The sequence below is a fragment of the Ricinus communis genome, chromosome 2 (genome assembly GCF_019578655.1).
Source record: "Ricinus communis isolate WT05 ecotype wild-type chromosome 2, ASM1957865v1, whole genome shotgun sequence".
Lineage (NCBI taxonomy): Eukaryota > Viridiplantae > Streptophyta > Magnoliopsida > Malpighiales > Euphorbiaceae > Ricinus > Ricinus communis.
In genome coordinates this window covers 2,990,201-3,012,835 of record NC_063257.1, presented here as the reverse complement: position 1 = coordinate 3,012,835, position 22,635 = coordinate 2,990,201, and the positions used below count along the sequence as shown (strand labels likewise).

At 32.6% G+C, this 22,635-nt stretch overlaps 3 protein-coding genes across 3 annotated transcripts; 1 reads left to right on the top strand and 2 right to left on the bottom strand.

The window, feature by feature from the left end:
- Positions 1 to 4,373: 4,373 nt before the first annotated feature.
- Positions 4,374 to 7,293, bottom strand: LOC8278908 (patatin-like protein 2). Its single transcript, XM_002510209.4, has 5 exons — positions 6,401 to 7,293; positions 5,667 to 6,038; positions 5,389 to 5,553; positions 4,990 to 5,292; positions 4,374 to 4,883 (listed from the first exon to the last, which is right to left on the bottom strand). Exons 1-5 carry the CDS (start codon positions 6,530 to 6,532, stop codon positions 4,632 to 4,634), a joined length of 1,224 nt encoding a protein of 407 aa, XP_002510255.1. The 5' UTR covers positions 6,533 to 7,293; the 3' UTR covers positions 4,374 to 4,631.
- A 9,086-nt stretch (positions 7,294 to 16,379) lies between these two features.
- On the top strand, positions 16,380 to 18,643 carry LOC8278910 (patatin-like protein 2). Its single transcript, XM_048371452.1, has 6 exons — positions 16,380 to 16,722; positions 16,836 to 17,017; positions 17,104 to 17,290; positions 17,399 to 17,560; positions 17,697 to 18,172; positions 18,277 to 18,643. The coding sequence occupies exons 1-6, from the start codon at positions 16,570 to 16,572 to the stop codon at positions 18,359 to 18,361; spliced, it is 1,245 nt and encodes a 414-aa protein (XP_048227409.1). The 5' UTR covers positions 16,380 to 16,569; the 3' UTR covers positions 18,362 to 18,643.
- Positions 18,644 to 19,823: 1,180 nt separating this feature from the next.
- LOC8278911 (patatin-like protein 2) lies at positions 19,824 to 22,337 on the bottom strand. Its single transcript, XM_015718774.3, has 7 exons — positions 21,988 to 22,337; positions 21,437 to 21,618; positions 21,144 to 21,333; positions 20,868 to 21,032; positions 20,467 to 20,769; positions 20,161 to 20,333; positions 19,824 to 20,077 (listed from the first exon to the last, which is right to left on the bottom strand). The coding sequence occupies exons 1-7, from the start codon at positions 22,126 to 22,128 to the stop codon at positions 19,996 to 19,998; spliced, it is 1,236 nt and encodes a 411-aa protein (XP_015574260.2). The 5' UTR covers positions 22,129 to 22,337; the 3' UTR covers positions 19,824 to 19,995.
- Positions 22,338 to 22,635: the final 298 nt, after the last annotated feature.

Genomic DNA, 22,635 nt, shown 5'->3' with positions numbered 1-22,635 from the left:
ATGCGGATTAGGCCCCAATCAAGAGTCTAAACGGGTTTTACATTTCACGATGATGTGGTATTACTATTATTACATTGCAATGAGAATCAGACTAGATTGCACCTATGAGATTGTCATATTCTGTATCTAAATATATATGATAAAAACTATGCATATGACTACGTAATATATTATGGTTTTGCCGCCAGTTTGCTTACTTATTATTTGTTTTTTCAGATAGAAGTACAGTACGTGCCTGGGCAATAATGAAGGAACCTGATCAAGTAGGTTGAGGAGTGCCGTGGTCTCCAAGTTGATCTTTATTTAAATTCTGTTGTACACATGAAGAAGAGATGCTGAGAAAAGAACATGTTGATCCAAAGTAATAATCCGATATTTTTGTTGGGATCTGCTAGTTTTAAATAGACTCGAACTGCAAATTTTTAAGTGCTCTGCTCTATCCATGATGGGAGAATAACAGATGCATTTGTTTCTTTATTATATTTTTTTGGTACACAAAAAGAGCTGAAAGAATAGAAGACAACTTGTCAGGAGCATGATCAAGAAAATAGAAGGAGCAATCCCTTTTTAGTTTCTTGAATTTAATTATGCTTGAAGCCTTTCTATTATTTCAACGTACAATCAACGTTACGATAGAAAAGCTTATAAATATTTATATTGCATGTCTATATTATTTCCTAAAGCATCTTCTTATTCTTTAAAAAGAAAAAAAAAAAACTAAAAACTGAGATAAGAATAGAGAGAGCCGGCAAAATCTGAAGAAAAGTATAACCGATTTTTGGTCCTGTCCTTGGGGACTGGTTCAGCAAAATCTGAAGAAAAGTATCATGCTACTGAAGCGGCAAAATGGGGTCCGTTGGGATGGTTAACCAGTGAACACTCTACTCCATTAGTGGATGTGTTTATGCAAGCAAGCAGCGACATGGTTGATTATCACATCTCCACTGCTTTTCAGGCTCTTCACTCTCAAGAAAATAATATTCGGATTGAAGATGATACACCAACTGGAAATCTGGCTTCAGTGGATATTGCCACAGAAGAAAATTTGAATAATCTTATAAAAGTAGGGGAAGAATTGCTTAAGAAACGAGTTGCAAGGGTTAATTTGGACAGTGGTGTCTTTGAGCCTGCTTATAAGGCTACGAATGAAGAGGCACTCGTGAAGTAAGTTTATAAAAGGACTAAATGGTTATGCCTCCATTTGTTCTCCATCTCTCAAACGAATGCTTAATTCTTTAATTATGTTCATTGTTGACGTTCTTTTCCTAATCAGATTTTGGTAATTTGATAAGTACTGGCAAGGGAGAAGGAGCTTCGTGAAGCTAGGTCACCACATGGAAAATTTATTGCTCTTAGAAAGATATAATTGATATACTTAATTATTAAGTTGGATTTGCTGATACTTTAATAAGGATAGAGATGCCTTCATGTTGTTTTTTATCTGGTAGGTTATATTTGTACGTTTTATTAATTTTGAAATCGATAACTGAACTTTAAAAAATAGATTACATATGTCAATAATTTTGATACATAAACATAATGATGAAGTTTTATTTCAGTATTTACAATGTCTCTAATATTAGTTAGTCCATTATCAATATGTTGTGCGGTTATTGTTACTACAATAACTATAATAAATATTCTCTTAATTTAAAAAAATTAAATTTAAGTTCTCTATTGAAATATTCACCCGTATAAAATAATACTATGAAAATCATGTAGAAATTGATAACAATTTAAAATAGGTTTAATGAGGATAAAAATTCTGATATTTAAAGTTATTTCCATATACCAAAACTAAAAAGTATTTTCAGTTTTATATAGAGCTATTATCCTAAATATAATTTTAAAAAAAAAAGATACAATTTTTAAAATATAAATTTAAAATTTTAATAAGAGATTTTAAAATATCTCATATTCCTCCTCTTATAATTATAAAAAAAATTTACCTAAATTTGGTATATATAATATAATTAATAGAAAAGTTACACGTATGTAAGAAAGTTTTACATTTTGATATTAAAAATGATTGATATGTAAATATATATTAATCATCTATTATTTAGTGTATAGGTAAAAATATGTATACCAAATTTAAATATTTTTTTATAATTATTTTGTCCTTTTTTTTCTGCATTCATTTACTCAAGATTCTATCTCCTCACCCAATCTAAAACAATTATTAGAAAGAAAAAAAAAACTACATATTGAGAATGAATCATTTCCTTACTTATTTATATAGATTATTTTCTTTTTTCTTTTTTTAAAGGAGAGAGAGAGATCATTTTCAAAACGACAAATTTTATTATATCTGTAACTCGCCTTTCCCCTCCTGCTTTTAAGATGAAAATGTCTATCCAATCCTGTAGCTAGCTAATGGTCCTCTTTAAACCTAACAAGGAGAGGGAAAGAAAATTAGGCCTTAGGTGTTTGATGGAACTTGGAAGGGGACAGAGATGCCTGACCCATACTGTACTGAGGCATAACCGGTTTAGGAAATAATCTAGGAGATAAAGCTGCTACAGAGAATTCTCTGATCTTGTCTTCAGTGCATTAATTATATCAAATACAGATAACATGCTGCTTCCCAAAATAGAAAGACCAAATTGGATATACTAACATGAGATCTCTAACTCCTTTAAGCTTAAATAAGATTAATAAACTTTAGTTAGTCTGTTATATATATAGCATGAGATGTTCGACAGAAATCTTGACTATATATATTGAAGTTTTGCTTGGATACGTTTCAGATTGGCTGCAGCCTGCAGGTTCACCAATCAAGCGATAAAATTAGGCAATGAAGAATTGCAGTTGAGACTTGAGTGTTCTGAATTATAGTTGAGAACGAAGGCCCCCCGAATGAGACTACTGACCAATCCTACCCTTTTATTTGAGCACCGAGTTAGTCCAGTATATAATGATGTGCTCAATATTCGAATGGTCTTATATTACATTCTCAGATGTTGCATCGAAATTCAGTGGCATTTGAGATTAATTTTATTTCAGAAAAGGCGGCGAAATAATATTTAATTAAAGTCATTATAATTTACAATCGTCTTGAAGTGTGTTAAAATTTTTTGAGATTAAGAATTATAAAAAATGTACAGTAATTTAAAAGACAAAAAAATAAAAATAAAGTATGTCAACTTATACATGTAGAGTTAATATGTGATTGCCATTCGATTGAACTAAATGCATATTTATCAAACATAGCTGCCCTTCAAATAAAAACGAAGTACTGTAAATGATAATAAATATAACAATGGTAATATAAACGGATTGAATGATAAAAATATACCCAGATAATGGATTAACCAAAGATATAAAATCATTTAATTATATACGTTTAGGTATGTAACACTTCTCCCAGCCCTTTTATTTTACTTTTTCAATTTCATGAAAAGAAAGTTACATGTTGAGGGTGTTTAGTTCAGAGGTTTAATACAAGTGATAGCTGTTTCTTACTGAACAACTAAAATATATTTAACGATAAATTATACATTCAATTATCATTTAACAATATTAATAGCAACCGCTAATAAAATTCTACCAAACGGTTTAATTTATCAGCCACCAGCTATCAACTATCAACCACCAGCTACAAGCTGCATGGATCAGTTGAACCAAGTCGACCCGTTACATATCATTCTTGGACTCTAGCTATACTATAAGAAACGGTTGAGTAGATGAAAATATGGTGTGGTTCAACCATTTCAATCTTGATTTCTTCTTCCTTTTTCATCATTTACACTCGAATTTAAAATGTAATTTATTTCAATTCATATGAAAAAGAGAATGTGAGTGAATTGCTTTATTCCTCTCCTTGCTTTTTCATTTTCAAAAAAAAATAAAAATAAATGTCAAACAAGAACTAGTAATTTCTCCTTCCTTCCCCTCCATTTCCCTTATCCGTACGTAGTGTTAGGAAAGGGGAAGTGTTATGAAAGCTATTACGAAGTAAAAGTAATAAATCAAAATATCACCAGCCTAATTACACATCTTTGGATTGGCTTTCTGGATTCTGAGACAAAATCAAACAAACAAATGAAGTTATTCTTTTTATATGAGTAATTTTCCACGTCTATCACGCATTCACCTTTGTAATTCGATTTCTTTTTTCTTTTTTTCTTTTGCCATTATCATGAATTTATACATAAAAACAATAACACATGGAGTGCAATTGTCTACACTTTATTTTGTAGGAAGACTTACATTACAAACCTTTTGATGTTTAAGGATATCGAATAGCAACATTTTGTCCATCCGAGAAATAAAGAGATATAATATATGAACTCCAGGATTAGTGATCATCTAAACCTAAATAATGATCTAATACTAGCTCAGAGAGAGAGAGAGAGAGAGAGAGAGAGAGAGAAACCCTAATCCTGTAGTAAAAGAATTTTATTAGAACCACATTTGTATAAATGGATTGATTATTTGACTTACAAATCCAAAGAATTTAAATAAAAGAAAATTAAAAGAAAAGAGAGGAAACATTATACAACTTGTATCCCTTTAGACACTTATTCTAGCATAGTGTGACCAATACAGAATCATATATTTTAAGGTTGTTTAGCTTGTAACGTCCTGTACATGATTCCCCAAATTGGAGAATCCAAATCCTGGTATCATTATTTAAAATTTGCAGCTTGTCCATGAGGTGACTTAGCATGGCGAAGTCGCCTCTCTTCAGATAGCAGTTTAGCAAATCTTATAAGAGCTTCTTCGTTAGTCTCCTTACTACAAGGCTCAAATATTCCATTCTCTAAGTTTATTCTTGAAACTGGTTTCTTCAACAGCCTTTCACCAGTTTTCACAAGTTCATCCAGGTTCGATTTTGTGGCGATATCTACAGAAGAAACTGTCTTGTTTAATGTATCGTCCTGCACGTACATTGATTTGCATTGATATATATTTGCTTTGACCAAAAAGTGAAAGAAGCGAAAAAAAAAAGAGCAATCCAAAGTATCAAATGATTTAAATGTATACCTGAATTCTGAGATAGTTTTTTTCGCAGTGAAGGGCTTGAAAAAGTTCAGAAATGTGCAAATCTACCATGTCAGCACTGGCATGAGTAAACACATCGACTAAAGGTGTGGAACCGTTGGCTGTTAACCAACCCAATACGCCCCATTTAGCAGCCTTATCAGCAGTATATTTTTCTTCAGCTTTTGGTGCCCCAGTACCTAAGGATATGACTAGAAATCTACCATAGTCCATCGGCTTTATAGGAAAGAAATCTTGGCTTCCCTTGATTATTTCCTTTGTCACTTCTCCCAAAGCAACCAAAGTCTGATGACAAGATTATTAGTATTAATTAAGTTGAATTGCCATCAAAGGAAAAGAGAGAGTTAGTATAATTAAGAATGGGTTTGATGTTTTGTATACCGGATTATTTGCAGCAACACCACCATCAATAAGGTTGAAATCTCTCACTTTTCCTGTCTTCTCTTCTTTGGTTTTAAAATAATGAGCTGGAAGATAAGTTGGTGCAGCGGAAGTTGAAATGCATATGTCTGAGAGTCGAGCATTTAAGGATGAATTATTCTTAACCTAGTCAAAAATAAATGGCAAGACAAGTCGATAAAATTAGGCTTGAACATAATTATAGGGTAGAACCACAATAAACCTGATGGTAATTTAATTAAGTGAAGAACACAGTAAACCTGAAAGCTGGAGAAGATGGTAGGCTGAAGTTTTTTTATATCAAATGTTGGGATGATGACATTGGTCAATGTCTGGTTCAATCTTGTATTTCCTAGTTTCTCCTTCACAAGGTTATGCAGATATTTCCCATCATATTTCGGTCCTGCTATAGCTTTTATCACCTTGGATACCTGAGCAAATAATTGGAAACGGTGTTGTGGGAAGATCTTAGGACACTCATTGAGGTAGAATTCGTTGATATCCTTTGCAGCAAAAATGGGGCGATTCTTCTCATTTGGGCTAGCAAGCATTGCAGTCACTAGACCACCTGTACTCGTTCCCGTGATCACGTCGAAATAGTCTGCAATTCTTGCATCCTCACCATCCAATTTCTAAATCATACACATTAAAATTTGAAAAAGGAAAACATATCTTTTAGTTCTCGTCAGATAAAGTAATCAGAATTAAACTACGTAAAGCCCTTTGTGTATGCATAACACTTTCATGCATTTGACTTTGGCTAGAGGCCATACGTACTCATTATATTTATTGTATTATACCAACCCCTATATATAGGAGGGTCAATACATCTAGCACAGGTGGCATTTTTTGTGTCGGATGGATATAATACTAATACATGTAGCTTTCATTTATTAATGAAATGTAATACATATATTGTAGGCAAGTTTTGCCAAGAGGAAAGCTGAGACACATGTACATAGTACTGAACAAGAAACTTTGCAATTTATTATACCTGAAATTCAGATTCGAGAAAGCTAAGGATGGTTCCAGGAATTATGCCTCTTATTCCACCCCCGTCAATGCTGAGGATGGTAACCAGATTTCCATAAGTTGGAGCTTGAAGGTGGGCATTTGTTCCTTCCATGAGGAATATTAATAGGTTTGATGTACTAAATAAGGATAGGAAGTATGTCTAAGAAAGAAATGGAATAGTCTTGGGGTGAAAATTCTAGACTTGTAAGATTTTAAAGTCTTGAGATGGAGGCAGAAATATAAAACGTGTTTGATTCCGGAGAGAAACTTGAGCTAGAGCCTTGGAAAATAGCTTAATTCGTGATGAATTGAGATTCTTCTGAAGATGGGTATTTATAGACCTTGTACTTTCATTTTAATTCCATGTCCTAGCAATGTGAGTTAATGATATGAATCGTCATCGAATTTGACCAGAAGTTTATGTTCTTGGATGTGGTTCAAATTTGGATTTCATGAAAGTTTATAACTTAAACAATGAATTGAAAATGTAAACGTTTTGAACCGTGTGGCTTTCATCTTTGACATCAAAGAATACTAATACTAGTAGGTACGACTGCAACCCATGCATGCACATGAATTGTAGGTTAGAATGTGATTGGATGATCCGAGAAGCATTAAGATGGGAATAAAGTAAACCAAAAAACTAAAACTAAAAGAAAAGATTAAAGAAAAAAAGTGAACCCAAAAAAGAAAAAGACAAAAAAGAAGAATTAAGATGGGAATGATACCAAAATTAGGTTATTGTTTTGATGGATACTAAAATTAATTAATTAATTAGTTTCAATTTAATTCCCTAGATTACAAATTCTAGTATTTAGAGACTTTGTTGTGTGCAATGTAAAACTTTCCTGCCTCAGTATGTGCTCATTGGTGTTGGACATTATTATAAAAGGGTACGTACGTATATGTATATCAATATTTAGAACAGAGCCATTTGGTTACTATACTATTATATTATTAGAATTGATGATAACATCGAATTATCGTACGCCAATCCGATGCTGAGTTGATGATTTAGTTATTCAAGATTAATGCTTTAAATGTATAAGACATTCCAGTCACGGAAAGCAGAAGTGGAAAAGCATTGTACGTGATGTGACCACAGGACATCTCTCGGATGAAGAAAACAATGCATTATTTAAACTTGGAGTTGGAGCATTGGCCAAAACACTCAGAAACGTGCAACCATTTATTTTAATATATAAATCTATTTGATACATACCAGGCAGGGATTTTCTAAAGCCAGACACAGCGAGTTCGTCTATTATATCAATAAGCGTACACCCCACGACACTTGAAGAAATAGGACTAACGTGCTCCGAGACTGCTATTCCTGTCTGGTTTTACTTACACCCACACTTTAAATATTCATTCTAGTCTCATTTGCCAGATAATGCAATTATCACATTTTATACATTTTACCTCAATCTTCGCTCTTATGCTAACCCAAGTATCATAGTAGTTTTCCATATACAATACCTGGCGGGGATTTTCTAAAGCCAGACACAGCTAGTTCGTCTATTATATCATCGGATAGCCTATTCATCTCGATACTATCCCTAAAAAGATTGCGTTCTCGGTCAATAAGCGTACACCCACGACACTTGAAGAAATAGGACTAACGTGCTCCATTCCGCCTATTTCGGAGACTGCTATTCCTGTCTGGTTTTACTTACACCCACACTTTAAATATTCATTCTAGTCTCATTTGCCAGATAATGCAATTATCACATTTTATACATTTTACCTCAATCTTCGCTCTTATGCTAACCCAAGTATCATAGTAGTTTTCCATATACAATACACCAAGGGGATTTTCTAAAGCCAGACACAGCTAGTTCGTCTATTATATCATCGGATAGCCTATTCATCTCGATACCATCCCTAAAAAGATTGCGTTCTCGGTCAATAAGCGTACACCCACGACACTTGAAGAAATAGGACTAACGTGCTCCATTCCGCCTATTTCGGAGACTGCTATTCCTGTCTGGTTTTACTTACACCCACACTTTAAATATTCATTCTAGTCTCATTTGCCAGATAATGCAATTATCACATTTTATACATTTTACCTCAGCCTTCGCTCTTATGCTAACCCAAGTATCATAGTAGTTTTCCATATACAATACACCAAGGGGATTTTCTAAAGCCGGATACGACTAGTTCGTCTATTATATCATCGGATAGCCTATTCATCTCGATACCATCCCTAAAAAGATTGCGTTCTCGGTCAATAAGCGTACACCCACGACACTTGAAGAAATAGGACTAACGTGCTCCATTCCGCCTATTTCGGAGACTGCTATTCCTGTCTGGTTTTACTTACACCCACACTTTAAATATTCATTCTAGTCTTATTTGCCAGATAATGCAATTATCACATTTTATACATTTTACCTCAATCTTCGCTCTTATGCTAACCCAAGTATCATAGTAGTTTTCCATATACAATACCTGGCGGGGATTTTCTAAAGCCGTATACGGTAGTTCGTCTATTATATCATCGGATAGCCTATTCATCTCGATACCATCCCTAAAAAGATTGCGTTCTCGGTCAATAAGCGTACACCCACGACACTTGAAGAAATAGGACTAACGTGCTCCATTCCGCCTATTTCGGAGGACTGCTATTCCCTGTTTGGTTTTACTTACACCCACACTTTAAATATTCATTCTAGTCTCATTTGCCGGATAATGCAATTATCACATTTTATACATTTTACCTCGGCCTTCGCTCTTATGCTAACCCAAGTATCATAGTAGTTTTCCATATACAATACACCAAGGGGATTTTCTAAAGCCGCATACTAGTTCGTCTATTATATCATCGGATAGCCTATTCATCTCGATACCATCCCTAAAAAGATTGCGTTCTCGGTCAATAAGCGTACACCCACGACACTTGAAGAAATAGGACTAACGTGCTCCATTCCGCCTATTTCGGAGACTGCTATTCCTGTCTGGTTTTACTTACACCCACACTTTAAATATTCATTCTAGTCTCATTTGCCAGATAATGCAATTATCACATTTTATACATTTTACCTCAGCCTTCGCTCTTATGCTAACCCAAGTATCATAGTAGTTTTCCATATACAATACCTGAATTTTTAATTTGTTTCATTGCAGATATCTAGGAGATTTCCAAATCAAACACATACAATTATCAATATATTCATAACTGAATTATTGTGTATATAAAAAAAAAAATATAAGTCTTATAGAGTTTTAATGATTATATCCAATTTTTCTAACTTTGGTAAATTTATTTAAAAGTATAAACATTTTAGTAATCATGACTGACTTATTAAGTCAGTTAAAAATTACTGATATATCTATATTATACAAATTAAAACACTTGTTAGTTTTCGTTGTTAAAATACATGAACCCATATGACACTTCATTCACTATTTAATAAGATCTAACCAAATTAAATTAGTTATTTTTTAGTCAAAATTAAATAATTGTATTGATACAATAAATAACTAAATTGGAAAAGGATGAGGTGCATTTTTTCACCTAACATTTGATGCGAAGAGCGAATTAGCCCTTAAACTATTTTTCATTGCAAATAAGCCCTTAAACTATCAAAATCATGTAATCTATGGGCCTCTTCCATCTTAAAATCTAATAGAGACTAAGTCCGTTAAAAATTAAATATAAAAAAATATAAAAAAATAATGATGTGGAATATAACATTAAATAATTTTCATTAGAATAAAAGAAATTACAATAATTATTTTCACCCTTATTGACTATTGACTATCACTGCTGCTACTGACTCCACCACCACCTTCATCGTTTATATACCATCCACAACAACCACCACTACCGCCATATCAATAACAAGCTTTCTCTAAAACACCTAACCTTCCCATTCCTATCCCATTTCACACCACTTTGTCAGCGTCGTCCCCAACTATACAAAAATGAAAATCCCAAACCCGCAAACTCTGTAATTTGTACAGGTCTTGAATCTGATCCATTAAAGGATCCTAAACCCAGCCATCTTCAAATTCCAAACTCAGCAGATCCCCAGTCATAAAACTTACGTTCTTCCAACTAAAAACAGTCAAAGCTCAGGTCTTGAATTCGATCCATTAAAGAAAAACAAGAAATGAACTACAGAATCACTTCTGCGAAGAACACGAAGAACAAGAAGAGAAGAACCCCAGTTCTGCGAGGAGAATGCAATCAGAGAATCCTCTTGCACACTCAGTTCCAAACCTCTCTGATTTTAAAAAAGAGAGCACGAAGCCCTTTTATGGAGTCAGTAAAATTGCAAACCACAAACACTCTTTGGAAAGGTAATGGCATAGGTCCTATTGCTGCAACTAGTATAGCCAAAATGAAAGCTTTAGTGGCACTTGAGAAAACAATGTTGGAGATGGAGTAAGAGAAGAGGGAGTTCAAAAGATCAAGTTAGAGATTTGAAGAGATCAATTTAGGGATTTGAAGGAATATCATTATTTGCATTGTGGGGATTTTGGATATCGGTTTTGGTTTTATTGGGAAGATTGAGTTTTGGTTTGCCATTGAAGGTGGTGAAGTGAAGGAAAGTTGTGCTTGTTGTGGATGTTGGAAAGACTATGATGATGGTGGTGGTGGTAGTGTAGTGGCGAAGGTGAAGGTTGAAAATATGTAACTATGCTTTCTTTTAATTTTTAATAAACATTATTAATTTTATTTTTTTAATCCGCGGATGGACATTTCTAACCAGTTATATATTGACACATCAATTATAGTATATTGGCACATTATTTACGGTGAGTTTTTGTTTTTTTTTTTGATAAAGAGGATTGCCATGTCACTTGAATTTAACGGCAATTCAACCTTCTGTCAAGGGAGGGGCATAAATTACAGAGTTTAAGGACTTATTGATGCTGAAAAATAATTTAGGGTCTAATCCGCTCCTCACACTAGATGATAGGAGCAACAATGCACCTTTCCCAATTGAAAAATAATATTTTACAAATAGATTATGCATGGATAAACTTTAATTTTACTAATATCCGACGTATAAATTTAAATTTTTATTTTACTATTATTAAAGATTATAACTTTAGTTTTCAAGATGGTAAATGAGGTATTATATAAACTCTTTGTATTTTAAAGATTAATGTGTTATCACGTCACATTTTGATGAGCTTTGTATTTAGTTAAAATTGTCAAAATATTTATATTTTTAATTTATTTACTAAAATAAAAGAAAATGAACATAATAATTAAAACGTGATAAAGTTTAGATTTTTCTACCAGAAGGCCTAACATATACTGCTCGGTTAAATTAGGGAAGGAAGCAGAGAATTTGCAGCAATTAAAGTGACGTATATAGCAATGATTCAATATATTGACTCGATAGTTTTGGATAAATTAAGCCTAATTAAAAATGGCACCGCATATCCAAGTAATCTTTGATAACATTGATTCAACACGTTTTTCTCTGATAAATAAGAATTGAGTATTTAGATAAAGGATTTATTTAAGAGTATTTGATTAAAGGGAAAATATCATAGAAATATTAATTCTTTTTACTATTTTCTCAAATTTAAATTATTTTTTTATTTTTATTATATTAAAATATAAAAAATATAGTTTTTTTAGACAACAGTTTTGAGTATTTTTTTTTAATTCTTAAAAAACAACAAAAATAATTAAAAAATAATTACACTATAAAATTTAATATTTTTTTAAAAAGGAAATATTTACTTACCGATTTTTTTTTATTAATCTTAGAGTGTCTTTGAAAATTTGCCTTGGTTAAATCGGTTGTTACTGTGCTAAATTCAAAGGCTTTAAAGTGGATTAATCATGAAACTCGGGCTTAGGCCTTAACTCGGTCCGATCAACAGTCATTTTCCCAATGACTTGTAATTACTTATAACTTGTTTCATGCACAGGCGGTCCATGAGAACTTGTATTAAGAATTCGTTCAATAATCAATTAGGCAAGCTAATCACATATATTAAGTTATATAATTAAAGTTTAGTTAAAATTTAAAAGATTTCTTTTTCCTTTCTTTAAATACGCTGCTATTTTTTTTAAGCTATAAGGAAAAGAAACATTACGTAAGTAGCGTTTCGAGTGTTTTAATTTTTGCTACTTTAATATTTGATATTATTTTTATTTAATTAAGTAGTTAAATTTTAAGACATTTGAGAGCTTTTTTAGCTGATCTAAGGTCATTGAAGTACTGATTGAGAAAGATTTGGACCCACATTTATTAAATAAACTAGCCACATTATATAATCTCACTTCATATACAAGCCATCTCCAAGTTCAAGATTAATTTAAATAAAAAAAGAACATGGTGAATGTATTTTTGATGGGTTGATATTGGGTGTTGAGGAACTAGTGATTTAAAATTTTAAAATTAACTATTTAATAATATAGTTATTAAAACTATTACATTTGAAGAAGAGTTGCACTTGTAGATATATAAAAAAATAAATATGGAGAAAGAGAGAGAAAAAAATGAAATACGTTTTCAAATTTAAATATTTAACTTATAAAAAATATTTGAACACCAAAATAACAGAAATTAAAAGTTTGAGATACCATATAATATAATTATTTAACAAAAAATATGAAAGACTCTATAGCAGTATTTGATTAGATTACCATTTTTTTTAAATCAATTCAGTATGTAAGTTAAAATTTATTTAATTGACGGATATGTTTCAAATTACATATCTACATGACTGGTATATAAGTTTCGATAATCAATAACTAAGATTCAACCTTCTCTATGATACTTGAAAACTGCACTTAATTATAGTGACAAAATCAAAACGAAATTTAAAAAGGGTTAAATTGAATTTAAAAAAATAAATTAGAAATTCTAAAGATAAAATTAAATAAAAAAAACTAAATTAATAATTTTAACAAAATTATAAAAGTACAACTAAAATTTTGAAAAGTTAGCAACTCATCCTCCCGGCTCGGTGGCTGCTTACTTAACAGCTTAAACACAAGTGGATGAAGATTTTGTCATAAGTTGGTTGATAACTTAATTATAAGTGTATCAGATTTAATTAGTTTTGTCATAATGTGAACCTACATTTGTTGATACCTGAATATCTAAATCATCAAGTGGTCATATAAAAAGATTTAATTGGTTGATAATTGGAAATTAGTAATCATGAGATGGGCACTAAAGCCAATATTCACATTCTTTATCTTTATTCTACGCTCTGCAAGTACATGAGTTGACTGGTAGAAATGCCACTCAGAACTGATGACACCGTTAATTTCATACATCCTTCGACCACCAAAATCGTCATCTATGGTAATATATATCACTACGAACAGGTTACTTAAAGCAATGACTTTTCATTGTCCTGGAGTGATATACAGCTCCCGAGTCCCAACAGCATTTGGCAACTTACAATGTTAAAATAATATTATTGGAGAGGCTTGTATCAAGGCAGGGATGTGGATACAGTCCACCGAGAATTGTAGTTAACTGATTTTTCCATGAGATGTTAGGTGATGAATAAATGAGATCCACAGTACGGAACCAATAATGGACCTGATAAAGTAGGTTAGGCCGTGAACTCCAAGTTGATATTATTAATGCTATGAACAAGCTTTGAAAAGAACATATCCAAAGCCGAGAAATTATTATTCCATCCGGAAGCATTTTGGTGTCAATTCTCATTGGCACCCCCATGGCGTTTCAAATGGAAAAGAACAATGAGATAACTGTTACACCCATAATAAAAACTCGTTTTCGAGTTTTTCTTTTTCTTCAGCTTTTTTCTCAAATTTTACCATATTAGTAACTATCCAAGCCAGATGACCTACCTAACCTTTATACACCCATAATAAGATTTCTAAGCAATTTACAACTCTGTGAAAAAGTCCCAGAACTTTAAATTACAGAAAAAGGAAAAGAATTAAACAAGTAAAAAGATAAATGGGTGAAAAAAACTATCTCAGAATTCAGAAAATTGAACATATTATACCCGCAGCATGTAATAAGAGGCCCCGGTTCTTCATCATTAAAATGAGCAGCAAGGAGATAAGAAACATTCTTTTCCTGCTGACTTTTCTTGGAAAAATAAACAGCCATCATGAGCTAGTAATACATCTGGGAATAATAAACTTGAACCAAGTATAGCCTCAGAAATAAGCATGAGAACATGAACTACAGGATATAGAGATCATCAACTTTAGTTTTCTGTTGATCTATTTCATTTTTTATATTTAGTATCTGCTTAATAGTTATTTTAGGTAGAAATATAGTACTCTTTCCTTATAAAAATGCTTTTCGTCCTAATTAAAGAAGAATATTATTTTATTAATATTCTGTAATAAGATTTTGATAAAAAAATTACTGATAATTATCAAACAATAACGAAATAGAGTCATTTTTCATGCTTACTTTGGTTGGTTAATTTGATCAGTTCATCGATGGTTGGCAAGTATGATAGTCTTTAATGATCATTCTGTATTTAGTGTGTGATTTTTGCTACATTGACCACATCTTTTAATTATTTCTTATTTTGAGATTAAATTGGTTACTGGGCTTTAAAAATTGTAATAAGGGTGCCGGAAGCTATTCCTATAATAGGATCGCTTTTGGCAGAGGTAGTATGAAGAAGCACTAGAGTAGGACAATTCACTTTGATTTATTTTTATAGTTTACACACTTTTATATTATTTTTTCTTATTATCGTATTTATATTAAATCACTTTCCAATGATACATAAGCAAGGTATTTTAGGCCTTTTATAGTATAGAGAATATAGATTATAAATATTTGTAATATGATTAAAAGGTAGTGAATCGATTTCTTCTTATTTAATTTAGCAGGTTTTCTTTTATATTTTCTAAATATAGTTATATTTAGGGATTTATGCTTTTCTTATTAGCTTAAAAAGATAAAAACCAAGGACTGGGAAAACAATATTTAAGTGAAAGGAGAGGCGGCTTGGAATTACTAAATTGTTGATTAATTTAAGAGTTTAATTGTTTGAAAGAATTATGTTTCGAATCTGAGTTATCTAGAAGGTATGTGATTAAAAAGAAATTGCGCAATGATAAGTACGTGCATGAATAAATACAGAATAGGTTGGCAGGTATCCGTCGCAATACATTTAACCTTTTCTACATTCACCAAAAACAATTTTTAAATAAATGAAAAGCTTTCTAGATAAGAAGAAAAATATACATACGATCGAGCAAAATTATTAAACAATTTATGAACTTTTGTGGGTATCTGGCATGAATAAATTATAAAAAATATCTAAAACAAGACCCGGGTTGAAAGTTAGATTACTTGTAAAAGTAGAACTTTGACCATTTTAGTATTTGCATGTCGTTAATAAAACTGGATAACATCAACAAGAGCGATTAATTGAATGGAAGCAACAAACAATTGACAATCCATTACGAGTTATCAATAGGAGTAATAGCTTCTTCTTTTTCCTCAGAAAAATAATGGAATCATTAATTCCATCAATTTATAGGTATGATTAGAATCAATAATAAATTCGTGACATTAAATATGAACTTTGAAAGATATGCAAATGGCACAGGAATGAACTAACTAATGAAGATAACAATTGCTTTCTAATTCTCCTAATAATTATTTGGATTGTGTGAGGAAAAGCCTGAAAATAATAATAGCCCTTTTAATAAAACTGTGGTTTTTGTTCATGAACTTCAATTCGGAGAAATATTTTTCTGAAATTACGTTGATCTTGTCAACATGCTCTGTAGTTGCTGAGAAGATGTGAATTGGAATCATGCTAAGAACATAACTACCGACTAATCCACTTTGAAGACGTACCAGAAATAATAATAATCGCAATTCCCAGAAGTAGGCTGCAGCACGAGTGCTAAATTTCAAAAGGGTCCAACTTTGAAGAAGTTCAATATTGACTGCTAAAAATTCAAAAGACTTACAGTGAAGAAAAAACAAGAAGTCTATAAATATAGCTCCATAGTTCCTTGGACATTTCAAGGTTTTCGACACTTTCTTTTCGTTTCACATCTCTCCTAATTAAGGCTCTCAGTTTCTCAGAGCATTATAATTGATTTATCTGCGTCTCTTACTTTAATTAGGACCCATCTCGTCTCTTTTGTTACATCATATAACCTTTAGCACCTCTTTCTCAAATAATAATATCTAGCTAATTTTTATGGATCCTCCAACATCGCCCCTACCCACTCCAAGGTCACCACTACAGCCTCCAACTTTTGGAAACTTAGTCACCATTCTTAGCATCGATGGCGGTGGAATTAGAGGACTTATACCTGGAACTATGCTTGCCTTTTTAGAGTCTGAGCTTCAGGTACAAACAAACCTCTCTGCAGATTTGATAAGCACCACTTATAGATAATGGAATTTTTTGCGTTCCTCAGAACTTTATTATAGTACGTTATTTTTTTTATGCGACTTGTGCAGAAACTGGATGGAGAGGATGCAAGATTGGCAGATTATTTCGATGTTATTGCAGGAACTAGCACTGGCGGCCTGGTGACTGCTATGCTAACAACACCAAATGAGCAAAATCGCCCATTATTCGCTGCCAAAGATATCAATGATTTCTACCTTGAGCACTGTCCTAAAATATTCCCCCAGGACACGTAATAATTAATTATCGTTAGTTTCATTACATCACTATAAATTTTGTTAGTTTTGAATTTCTAATGTTAGGTCTCTGTTAAAACAGGTCTGCTTTTGCTCCTGCCACGAATCTCGTCAGGTCTCTGAGAGGACCAAAGTATGATGGAGCATATTTACATGAAGTCGTCAGGGAAAAATTAGGAGAAACACGATTAGATCAGACATTGGCACATGTTATTATTCCAACGTTTGATATCAAGCGCCTCCAGCCCACTGTCTTCTCCAGCTACGAGGTTCTAGTTCATATACATATGTATAACTAATTAGCAGTTTTTCTAATTTGGTTCTTCCATTCTTGTCAATCCAAGATTTCTGATTGTAATTGTGTCCTTACATTTCAGGTGAAGAAGAATCCAAGCATGAATGCCCTTTTATCGGATATATGTATTGCAACTTCAGCCGCCCCAACTTATCTTCCTGCTCATACTTTCGAAACCACAGATTCCACAGGCAAAGTGAGAAAATTCGATCTTATTGATGGTGGCGTAGCTGCTAATAATCCGGTAATATTATAAGATCAAGTGTGAATTAACATATTTCTCTTTCGACCTTTAAAAGTTTTTCAAATCGAATAGATATAACCGAACTCCTGACCTCCTGCAGTAAAATTCTTATTTTTCGACCCTTTGCTATTTTCAGGCGTTGGTAGCTATGAATGCTGTAATGAAAGAAATTAACCGGGATAATCTTGACTTCTTCCCCATAAAGCCAACAGACTATAGCCGATTTTTGGTGTTATCCTTGGGGACTGGTTCAGCAAAATCCGAAGAAAAGTATCATGCTACTGAAGCAGCAAAATGGGGTCTGTTGGGATGGTTAACTAGTGAACACTCCACTCCATTAGTGGATGTGTTTATGCAAGCAAGCAGCGACATGGTTGATTATCACATCTCCACTGCTTTCCAAGCTCTTCACTCTGAAGAAAATTATATCCGAATTCAAGAGGATACACTAACTGGAAATCTGTCTTCTGTGGATATTGCCACAGAAGACAACTTGAATAATCTTGTGAAAGTGGGCCAAGAATTGCTTAAGAAACGAGTAGCACGGGTCAATTTGGACAGTGGTGTCTTTGAGCCTGCTTATAAGGCTACGAATGAAGAGGCGCTCGTAAAGTAAGTTTAAAAACAGGGATAAAAATAATATTATTTGTCTACATTTTAAACTTCATTTTTGACATTGTTTTCCTAATGGGATTTTGCTAATTTGATCTGCGTAGGTTGGCAAAATTACTGTCAAGGGAGAAGCAACTCCGTGAAACTAGGTCACCACATGGAAAAGTAGTTACTCTGAAAAAAATTTAACTAGTAATAAAAGAAGAAGGTTTCACTGCTCCTAATGGTGACGTTGTGGATTGCACGAAGCATGTATTGAGCAAGGACTGGAATGTATTTGTATCAACTATGTTTATAACAGACAAGCTCTCAACGCTAACAGGTTTCCTTTAGACTGTCTCAGGTTCAGGAGGCAATAGATTTTATTTTATAATGGTTGATTCATGATGTAAGCGGAGTGTCATACTCCGCTCTGGTGTTGCGTAATCTTTGAGTTTTCCTACGTTTTCAATAAAAATTAATTATAACTTATGACCTTGTCCTTGTAATATAATTGGATACATAGTGGATGGAATTCGTGAAATAATATCGTCTAAGTTTTCAATAAAAATATTTTGACAAATTATTTAGAAAATACTTTTTATTGAGACTTTTAATCTTTTGATGATTCTAATTCAAATACTATTTGGGGTTCATATATATTTCAAGTTGATTTAGATTTAGATTTAGATTATCACCCATCAATTAAAAACTCATTATACAGTACTAGAAATATGAAAAATTATAACATTAGCTTAATATAATTTTTGACCATGCTAAACGATCATTAAGCATTTTGTTAAAATTAGGGAAACCTCGCTTCTCGTTTAGCATAAATAATTAGTTGCGAATATTTATCGGTACCTCAAATACCGCCGCTAACAGTGCCATGAATACCAATAGCAACGGTCCATTACCAAGGATGAACATTAACTATTCCTCCTTTTAGTTTTTCCATTCTTTTTATCTGCATTCATCTGCTCAAGATTGTAATTCCCTTAGCTAATCTAAAAAAATAACAATTTAAGAAAAAGACTCGTGAGCCGGTCTCTTGATTTAGATAAGATAGGATTCAAACAGGTGGATGAATGAACCAGAGAGAGATGATATTCAAAAGGACAAGCCTCCACACTTCATAAGGACAAATTATATCAATATCTAACGGTCTTGTTAACCCTAGCTAGGAAGACGAGAAGATGAAAGTTAGGTGTTTGATGAACCTTGGGAGGAGATAAAGATGTCTGCCCCACACCACACTGTACTCAAGGATAACCAATTAATCATCCCTTTTCACACGAGGCATTGCATTCGTATAGTATGCCTTGAAAATAAAATGTTTCATGAAAATGAAATATAAATAAAAACTGATTTTTAGATTAAAAATATTACTTTGGAAAGATTTTTTTTAGATAAATGGAAAGAGTATATAGCCTATCTTATATATAATTTATTAATAAAAATTTAATTTAATAAGAATTAAATATTATAAGGCTAGACTGAACCATTAATAAGTAGTTTAACTATTTCTTTTTTTTGACATATTTATATTTTAAGATACTTTTTCTGTATGGCATAGGTATGTATAATTTTTTTTTTCTTTAACCAAGTCATTATTTTTCTTAGTATTTTGCTTTTCAAATTAGATATAATCAAAATCTACTGCAAAATAGAAGACACAAGTGGTAATGAAATTTTATTTAAATAATCTCATAGCAAAGATTGATTTTTTAATTACAGTTTGTGAACGAATAAAGAAATTTACAATTGGACACCCTTTTCTGGGTATCGAGCTAAATCCTAAACCAACAAAGAATAATAACCAGTTCTCCAATTTAATGGCATCATTATTTGGAATTTACGAAAAGTCGTCCATGGGGTGATCTAACATGGCGAAGCCGCTTTTCTTCAGAAAGTATTCTTGCAAACCTACAAGATAAATTTTTTTTTATTGCTAAGTGATAGTTGTAAATCTCACCTTCAAAGAAATAGAAATAATTAATTTTTCTTACCTTTCAAGAGCTTCTTCATTAGTCCCTTGATCAATTGGCTCGAACCTGCCGGTCTCCAAGTTAACTCTGGAAACGGGCTTTTTTAATAGTCTTTCGCCAATCTTCACAAGATTTTTCAAATTTGACTTCGTCGCAATATCAACAGAAGATTCTTTTCCATTTAATGTATCATCCTGCATATATATGTTCCAATTACAAATGTCAGTGTTATTTATTCTTTCTCAATAAAGTTTTTATTACAGTCAGGTGATTTCAGGTACGATCAAATTATTATCAACGAAGACTGTATAAGAAGGATAAAAATACCTGAATGCGAAGGTAGTGCTGTTCAGAGTGCAGGGCTTGAAAAACTGCAGACAGGTGATAGTCAACCATATCTGAACTTGCTTGAGTGAACACGTCAACCAATGGTGTAGAACCACCACTGTTTAGCCAACCAAGAACACCCCATTTTGATGCTTTAATTGCATTATATTTCCTAGCAGCTTTTGGTGAGCCAGTTCCTATCGATATAACCAGAAACCGCCCATAATCCATTGGCTTTATAGGAAAGAAGTCGGAATTTCCTCCAAGTATTTCCTTTGTCACTTCACCTATAGCAACTAAAGCCTGCGGTAATTCACAAATTTAAAGATTAATTAGCTAGAATTTCAATAAAAAAGAATAGGAAAACAATTGACAACAATATCAAAACATATATATGATACCGGATTATTTGCAGCAACACCACCGTCTATAAGATTGAATTCTCTAACTTTCCCTGTTTGCTTTTCTTTGGTTTCAAAATAATGGGCTGGGAGATAAGTTGGCGCTGCCGATGTTGAAATGCATATATCGGAGAGTAGAGCATCTAAGCTAGGCTGTTTCTTAACCTGTAACCATCAAGAGATTTTTTTTTAAAAAGTGATTATTAGGTTTAACTTATTCAGGTGTGTATATACCATTGACAATGGGAAAATGAGTTAACTGGATGGAATCTGAACCTCGTAGCTAGAAAAGATAGTTGGCTGGAGTTGCTTGATGTCGAATGTCGGAATGACAATGTTTGTCAGTGTCTCATGTAATCTTCTCTTTCCTAGTTTTTCCCTAACAAGACCATGCAGATACTTACCGTTGTATTTTGGTCCTGATATTCCTTTCACCACCTTTTTAACTTGACTAAATAATGGCCATCTGTTCCAGAAAAAGGAATTGTATAAAAATGATCAGCTTCAAACCAAACAAACACTTAAGTTAATTAACTAACAAATTACTTGTGCATGTGCACTTGAATTACTTGGGTTGTGGGAATATTTTAGGGCAGTGATTTAAGTAGAAGTCTTTGATATCCTTGGCAGCAAAAAGGGGTCGATTATTTTCATCGGGGGCAGTTAGCATGGCAGTCACAAGACCGCCTGTACTTGTTCCTGCAATCACATCAAAGTAATCCGCAATTCTTGCTTCCTCACCATCTAGCTTCTGCATTGTTGCAACCCATATCAAAAGTTAGTACATTAAAGGACATTTTCTATATTTAAACACCACCTTTTTTATAGAATGAGAAGGACTTTGTATATAAGAACGCCTCATTTGTGACCAAACGGATCACAAAATTCAAGTTTAGGCAACCTCTTCGCAAAAAAAAAAAAAAAAAAAAAAAAAAGAGTAAATAAAAAAGAAAAAAGAGAGAAGTAATGACTGCATATAATAGATAGTCGTGTTCATTTAGAAGATAAACAAAAACTCCAAATTTTCATTACAGAACTCTCTTTTATCCACTTTTTTATATTGAAAATTGAAGACTTACTTTGAAGATTCAAGTTAATATTAGTTATGCGTATAACCTACCTGAAGTTCAGATTCTAAAAAACTTAAGATCGTTGTAGGGATAAGACCTCTTATTCCGCCTCCATCAATGCTGAGAATGGTGACTACGTTTCCATAAGTTGGAGGTTGCAAGGGTGGGAGAATTTGTTGTGTTCCTTCCATATGAGAAATTATCTAAGAGGAAAGAAGATGGAAAGAGATACGTTGTAGTTTTTTGTTGAGGCTTTTGGAGGTGCTTGAGAGAGTTTTATGATCTTGTCTTCAGTGCAATATTTCAAATGGAACATGCATATGGGGGTATATATATATACTCCTCTCCTTTTCTTTTCATACTTGCCATGTAAGGCTAATGTGATACAGAAAAACGCATATTTTTAGCTTCAACAAGAGTAATAACATTTAATATTTTTTTATAAAAAAAAGCATGAGAATTGGACATGAATTTTGACTATATACATTGAAGTTTTGATTGGATACGTTTCACATTGGCTGCAGACTGCAGGTTTACCAATCAAACTTATAAATCTATTATATTTTAAAATGTAGAACGCGTAATTCAACTCTATGAAGAATTGTAGTTGAGACTTGAGTATCCTGAAATGTAGTTGAGAACGAGGAGACAGGCCAACCTAGCCATATAATTTGAGAACTAAGTTAGTCTCCCATTGA